This window comes from Populus nigra, chromosome 6, assembly GCF_951802175.1.
Source record: "Populus nigra chromosome 6, ddPopNigr1.1, whole genome shotgun sequence".
Taxonomy (NCBI): domain Eukaryota; kingdom Viridiplantae; phylum Streptophyta; class Magnoliopsida; order Malpighiales; family Salicaceae; genus Populus; species Populus nigra.
In genome coordinates, this window is record NC_084857.1 from 16,088,989 (window position 1) to 16,096,835 (window position 7,847).

General features: G+C 32.7%; 1 protein-coding gene across 1 annotated transcript; it reads left to right on the forward strand.

The window, feature by feature from the left end:
* The first annotated feature begins 1,304 nt into the window (after positions 1-1,304).
* Positions 1,305-2,459, forward strand: LOC133696471 (stress-response A/B barrel domain-containing protein HS1-like). The gene is given in 3 exon segments (XM_062118663.1): positions 1,305-1,441; positions 1,443-1,624; positions 2,118-2,459. Coding segments are annotated over 3 exon segments (486 nt in total). The 5' UTR covers positions 1,305-1,327; the 3' UTR covers positions 2,308-2,459.
* The last annotated feature ends 5,388 nt before the right edge of the window (positions 2,460-7,847 follow it).

A 7,847-nucleotide genomic window follows, 5' to 3' on the forward strand; every position in this document is an offset into this window, starting at 1 on the left:
TATTATGCTTTGACCATGGAGGCTTTGTTGCATACAACGTTTTGTAAAATTTGTGTATACATGCCTAATAAATGAAAATCTACAAGTACCGGTGAGGCCAAAAGAGATGTTCCATATTATGCTCTTTGTAGCAAAAAGTCAGTTTCCTATTATGATATTTTTAATCAATTTTCTTCATGATTGGAAAAAAAAAAATTTGGGCCAAATTGATATTTTACTGATTGTTAATTACTTCAATTTTTGTCATTTTTATGCATCACAGGAAAGGAGAATCTTTTTTTTTTCTTGTAAAGACCAGAGAAATTGAGCATAAAATTAATAAGGATGGATTGTTGTTTTTAGAGGTGAGCAAAAAAATTAAAAAATTGATTAAACTGAGAAAATAAAAAAAAAAGACCAAACCGTGAAAGAAAACCGATTAAAATTAAAAAAAAACGACTGGTTCGGTTTTGATTTTATAAGTATGAAAAAAAAACTAAATTGAACCGAACCCAAACTGAAAAAAACCAGAAAAAAACTGAGTCAAACCAGAAAACCTAGTCAAACCGAGAAAACCGAGCCAAACTAGTTTAAACCGGGCTTTTTTTAAAAAAACTGAATTAAACCGAAAATAATCACCTCTAGTTATTCTCAACCAGTCTAATTTAAACTACAATTTTTAATTATTAGAGAAATAAACAAAAAGAAGAAGAAGAAGTAAGGCTAAAAACAGTTAATCAGCATGTACATTTTGACGAAATGTTTCAATTCTCACTAACAATTGGATGGATGGAGAGCTAACATTGTCTAATGTTGATTAGGTTGCGAAAAAAAAAGGATAAAATGGAAAAGTTAAAAACCTAATTTATTAAAAAATATAACATTTAATATACTATAGTTATATTTGGCAGCGTGATTTAACTCTTTTATTAAAATATTTCATACAAAAAAATCTTATATACTCTATTTTGATCTAATTAAATGAAAAGTAATTTTAAAAATAAAAATTATTAAACCTAATTATTTATATGATCTAAATCATCAGTTTGACTGATTGAGTCGAATTTATCTAAGTCTATTTTTTAAAAAATTATTTTTTTTAATATTTTTTATTTAAATTAAGTTAATTAAGAATTAAAATTTTTAATTTATTTTTTTAGAATTATATCCGTGAATTTTAAGGTTAATCCAGAACTATTTTATTAAATAAAAATATTATTTAATATGTTAATATTTAAATATTTTTTAAAAAATATCATTTGACATGTAATATCTATATATATATATATATATATAAATTTATTAGTAAAGTCTAAATATTTTTTTATATTAAAAACAAATTAATTCGATGAGACTTGTGCAACGGAAGAAAAATGTCAAAAAGGCGTCCAGCTTGGTTTTCAAGAAGCCCGATTCCTTAAGTGCCGGTAGAAATCTCGGAGAAACAAAAACAGAGAGCAAGCGAGAGAGAGAGAGAGAGAGAGAGAGAGAGAGATACTGTTGTCATGGAAGAAGCAAAGGGAGTAGTGAAGCACGTATTGCTGGCAAAATTCAAGGAAGGAATCCCATCTGATGAAATTGAGAAACTCATCAAGGGTTATGCTAATCTCGTCAATCTCATCGAACCCATGAAAGCTTTCGAATGGTAATTAACAATATTCTACTGCATAATCTCTCTTTCTTTTTGCATTTGGTAATTAACAATATTCGACTGCATAATCTCTCTTTCTTTCTGCATTTGGTAGAGGGAACAGAACAACAAAATCCCTTGATGTTTAGAAGGGTATATATTAATATTACATCTAGCCTAATTGACTGTTGTCTTTTTGGTATTTAGATAGGAATTTCAATGAATATTATAAGTTGACTGGATGTTTTTCATCAAATTTTGAATGGAGCTCCAGGTATTATCATTCACCAATCACATATACGAAGCTTGATGATGGTAAACAAGTATTAATCAGGATAAGCACTTGTTATTAAATGACCAGGTTGTTGATGTTTGTGTTGTTGGTATTAATTTGATATGAAAAATATTGGAGTTTACTGTGATCAATTAGTTTCTTGATCACTGAAACACTTTGATGGTTCTTCCGGAAAATATCTAACACTTGTTATTGTTCAACATGATACGATAGGGGCACAGACGTGAGCATTGAGAACATGCATCAAGGTTTCACCCATATCTTTGAGTCTACCTTTGAGAGTAAAGAGGGCATTGCAGAGTACATAGGTCATCCAGCTCATGTTGATTTTGGCGGCCTCTTCTTGCCTGCTCTGGAGAAAGTCATTGTGTTTGACTACAAGCCTACTGTTGCTCGCTTCTAAATTGTTGGACTTATGGGCATCCAACATTCCGCAGCTGTATTATAAATAAATAAATAAATCCTGCTGTTGTGGTCTCCCAAGGATTTGATTTCGGCTTGTCTTGTGGAATTGCTAATCTGAATTCAATGACATTCGGTAGTGTTGAGCCTTTTTGCTTTGTTTGCACTTCTTTACGTGTTGAGGTCTGCAATTTATTTTTTTCTGTTGAGTTTCATCTTCTTTCGCTCACCATGTCTGAACCATTGATGTGGCCTCTGCTCGGTGCTTTCTTATTATAGGACAATAGCATATTGCCGTGGAATCTCTCAATGCCCGTTTTATAACTCACTTTCTTTCATCCAAGCTGATGACCAGAAGGTGGATAAGACCTAGCCTTTAGTTCCTTCTAACACAGCTAATGAAACCCCTAGAAAGGCTCCACCCATAAAGATGCCAAGAGAACATATGAACAATTGTATCACCGAACAGCTACTCGGTAGAGATGGATTTTCATGAATCTGTACTTCGAATTCTGATCACAAAATAAAATCTTTTACTTTCAGCAGGAAATGCAATTTCTTTTCTTGTCAGGCTCAAGCACTGACCAAATTGAATTGATCAGAGCAAGTGATGAGATGCCGTAAAGATTCTCTGTTCGGTCATAATTTGAGAAGTGGATTTACCTTGATCTCCAGCACGGTATCTTTCATCGACTTGCATCAGAGAGCCATGTGCCCATTTTCTTTCAACAACCTGCACAGTTAAACTCAATTGGATTTAACTGTGTTCTTCGCCTTTGCATTTGCTAGCCTGCTCGCATTCATCAGGCTCTAAGTTTTGACCAGCTGATAGCACTCATAGCAGTGAATTGATGTTAAGAAATCTGCTAAATGAATATGCAGTTGCCCTCAAATGTAATTTGGAGCGGTTGGCCAATGGAACACGGATGAGGATGATATGCTTGCTGTAGGTGTTGCTAATGGCTCGGGGATTCTAGCATCATTTGCTTGTTTGTGGTCTGTTGACATCTGCCTGTTTTCTCTTTTTCCTATTCATGTTTTTACATGCTCAAAACGCCCCTTGTCAGTTCTCAAATATCAGTAAAAACTAAAACCTGCTACATAATTCAGAAAATGTGCCAGCTCTTATTAGTGCTTTATCAAAGATATCATGATCTGTCCATTAAAGAAATTTCCCTCTTTGCAGCATGCATTTAGTCTATTAGATATTTATACGTATTAAAATTCAAATAAAAATTTATAATAATATTTAAAAATTAAGTCAAAACTAATACTAAGTAAATCTAGTAAATTTTTCTCAGTGTAAAAAAGAAAAGTTAGAGAAAAACATTCAACAACTAATCAGGTCTAATGTTTGGCCCTGCTTTATTTTTATTTTTATTTTTATTTTTATTTTTATTTTTTTAAGAAATAAATGTGATAAACAACCTGTTTTCTATCATATTTTAAAAAATAAATGCGCTTTCTAGCTTTTAAACCTTAGATCTCTGACATGTCACATACGCTAACTGGCTAAGCTGTGATATAAATTTGTTATAAAATGATTAAAAAATATATTAAAATGCTTTACTGATACTATTAACACTATTAACAGGAAAACACTATAAAAACTTTACTTTATTTAGAGTGTTTAGGTAATATCTGATATTTTACATATTCTTTACTAAACTAATGTTTTGGCACAAGCAATTGTGTATCAATTAAAGTTTTATCAAAAAGTTAATTTAATTTTATAAATTGAAAATAATAATAAAATATTATGTAAAAACAAAATTTAAGTAAAACTATCAATATATACAATACATATACATAATTTTAATTCAATTCTTACATGATTATATTCGCGTTATAGTTTTTACAAATGCTTTTATTTCAAAGAGAGACTTTTTAATATAAATAAGATAAATATTAAAAATATAGAGTTTAATTATCACATTCAAGTCTTTTTAATTTTGACAAGTAGAATTTTTCAAAGTAAGACAATATTTGTAAGTGTTTTAAAAGTAGGACAATATATTTAGCATAGTTTTTTCAACACATGCAATCATTCTAAAATTTTAAAGGTATTTTTGTCGAATAAAATGTCAGTACAAATAAATAAAATATGTTTTTCAGTTGATTATGAAAGAAGTAAGGAAACACATGTTTTTTTAATAATCACCTTTTACCTAATTTTAACTTGATAATATTAAAATTATAGTTTTCACATATCATTTTATTTTAAAAAAGTTGTTTTTTAATATAAGCACGACAAATATTAAATATATAGACACAAATAAAGAGTTTATTTAACCTCTTAATTATAGAGAGTTTGTCAAAAGATATAAATCATTTTTTTAAAAGAAACCAAATATAATATAAGAAAATAACAAATGTCCAATTAAAATATTTTTTGAATTTTATGTGTTTTTATTATTTTTTATATTTTAATTATTGGCTTTTATTTTTAAGTTTTTAGAGTTTTAATAGTCAAAATTAAGTGCAAATGAGGTATTATACAGATTATGGGTAATTTAAAAAACTTATTTTATAATATTTAAGGTTTTATATGATGCATAAGTAGTCGAGCTTGACATTAGTCTCTCTTGTTTATCCTAGTATTTTCTAGAGACTTTTTTTCATAAGCCAATGTTGGTGCCTTCATAGTAGCTAGTATCCCTTTTTATTTTTTATTTGTTTTCACTTTCACCTTATGTAATTGATGATGTCTTAAAAATCCGACTAGATTGGAAATCGGGTTTGCCATATGTGCCAGATCCATGCAACCTTAGACCTGTCGTACTGCCAAGTCCACGTGTCCTGGACTTGGCTAACTATCCAAGTGTATTGGGTTTGGCATGCATGTTAGACCCATGCCTCCTTAAACTTGGTGTACTATCAAGTTCAAGTGCTTTGAGTCTGGCATGCGTGCCAAACCCACGCCACCTTGGACTTGGAAAACTGCCGAGTCCAAACGTATTAGGTTTGGCATGTGTACCACATCCACGCCACCTTGGACCTTGCGTACTGCCAAGTCCAAGCGTATTGGGTCTGACATGTGTGCCAGACCCACGCCACCTCAGACTTGGTTGACTGCCAAGTCCAAGTGTATTGGGTCTGACATGCATGTTAGACTCACTTTACCTTAGACTTGACGCACTATGAAATCCAAGTGCTTTGGACATAGATGACTGCCAAGTCCAAGCTTATTAGGTCTGGCAAGCGTGCCAGACCTACGCCACCTTGGAATTGGCGAACTGCCATGTCCAAGTGTCTTGGATTTGGCTACTTGCCACATTTAAGCATATTGGGTATGACATGCGTGGCAGACCCACGCTATCTCAAGTGTATTGAGTCAGGCATACGTGTCAAACCCACACCACCTTGGACTTAGCGAACTGCCAAGTCCAAGTGTCTTGAATTTGGCTGCCTGCCATATTCAAGCGTATTGAGTATAGCATGCGTGCCAGACCCACGCTACCTCAAGCGTATTGGGTTTGACATGCTTGCTTGACCCATGCTACCTTAACTCCAAGTCTAAGCATATTGAATTTGGCATGCGTGCCATACCTACGCCACCTTGAACCTACTATACTGCCAAGTCCAAGCGTGTTAAGTCTAGCATGCGTGCCATACCCATGCTACCTTGGACCTGGCGCACTGCCAAGTCCAGGTGCCTTGGACTTGGCTAACTACCAAATCCAAGCGTATTGGGTCTGACATGCGTGCCAGACCCACGCCACCTTGAACTTGATGCACTGCCAAATTCAAGTGTATTGGGTCTGGCATACATGTCAGACCCATACATTTACAAAATAAATAAATAAAAACTTAATAAAATTGACTCATCAGTTGCTCCTCAAACCTTTAACATCTGATTTTGCATGTAAAGGCTTTAGAGAGGTTAAGATGACAACTTTGCTAAAAAGCGTATCATCATCCTTTTAAGATAAAAGGTAGGAGGCGTTTATGTACCTGAAGGATATTGGATAATAATACCATATATTTCCGCACTCCATGACTATTGGCCCTCCTTAATGTTCTCTTTCCTCTGGGACAATTCTTGATTGTTTCTTTGTACAACACCATGTTGGGGTTGTTGCCCTTAGGGAGATGTAATCTCCATTGGCAAGTGGTGAATATAATACTGGGAAAATTATGTCTATCCCTTAGAGATTGATGCATATAGCATTGGGAAGATCACATCAATCCTTTGGAGAGTGGTGCATAAAGCATTGGAGAGACTATGTAATATACCTTGGAGTTTGGTGGGTTTATAATCTTAAGGGACCATCTGAAGAAAATGAAAAAATCATTTCGAATAAGTCATTCATATTTAAGAAACTTACATTCTTATATAGGATTATACATGCTGAGATGATCTGAGTAACAAGTATGAGAGAGGTTTTTTGGGTACCCTGATTACTTCCCTTGAAAAATCATTGACATTCGTTGTCCTCAAATAAATAAAGAGGTCTATGTTAAAGTAAGCTAACCTTTTCAATCCTCATATAATTTTCTATGAATTGCTTTACTTTGGACAAGCTTTTATTTGGTAAAACATAAAGTTTTTTCAGTGGGCATGTTCCCTTATTCCTCTTATTAAGGCTTTAGAAGCTATTGGTTCAATTAATTCTTCTACTTTGAGCATCTCCGAGTTGAATCTCCTAAAAAATGCTCATGTAGACTTGCCCTCTTATTGGACTACATAAAAAAAGCTATGTGGAGGTTCTCTTGGTGGATATAATAGTTTTAAAGCGTGCCACTAGCTTCTCACAAAGATCACTGAAACCTTTAATAGAATTTGGTTTCACGTTGTTATACCAAGCACAAGCAGATCTTCTGAGGGTTGAAGGGAATATCTTGTCTTGGACGATCAACTCCAAGTTACGACACACATTTTGCATATGCTCTCTTGGATCGGCTAAGCCGTCATAGTTATCCAAACTCATATTTATGGAAAAGTAGTCATTCGGGAGTCAAGTGTTCAATATGCGTTTGGACAAGGGAGAGAACCTCCACTGATGGAGACTATAAACAATCCCTTAGATGTGCTCATATACAGACTGTCTCTTTTCTCTTTGTATGTTGAGCTCTTGGGAGCTTGCATGGCTTTGTGTAGAACAACGAATGTCTATTACATAATAACTAGGGGAAGTATGTTAGGAGTTTTTGCTTTGTGCATGGGTATGACAATGGCGTGACAGATCCCTTGAGGAATTTTTGTAAACGTCATTCTATCTAGTTTCCTTTGAGCAATGTAATTGTCTATTATTTTAAAATTGAGTGTTTTTTCTAATTTTTTCTTTTTAAATTGAATTAATTAAGGATTGAGATTTTTAATTTATTTTTTTGGAATTATTTCCATGAATTTTACAGGTTAATCCAGATCGATTTTATTAAATAAAAATGTTATTTAATGTGTTAATATTTAGATATTTTTTAAAAAATATCATTTGACATGCAATGTATTATTAATTTATAATTTTTTAAAAAATATTATTAATAAAGTCTAAATATTTTTTTATATTAAAAACAAATTAATTCAATCCGCGGCACAGA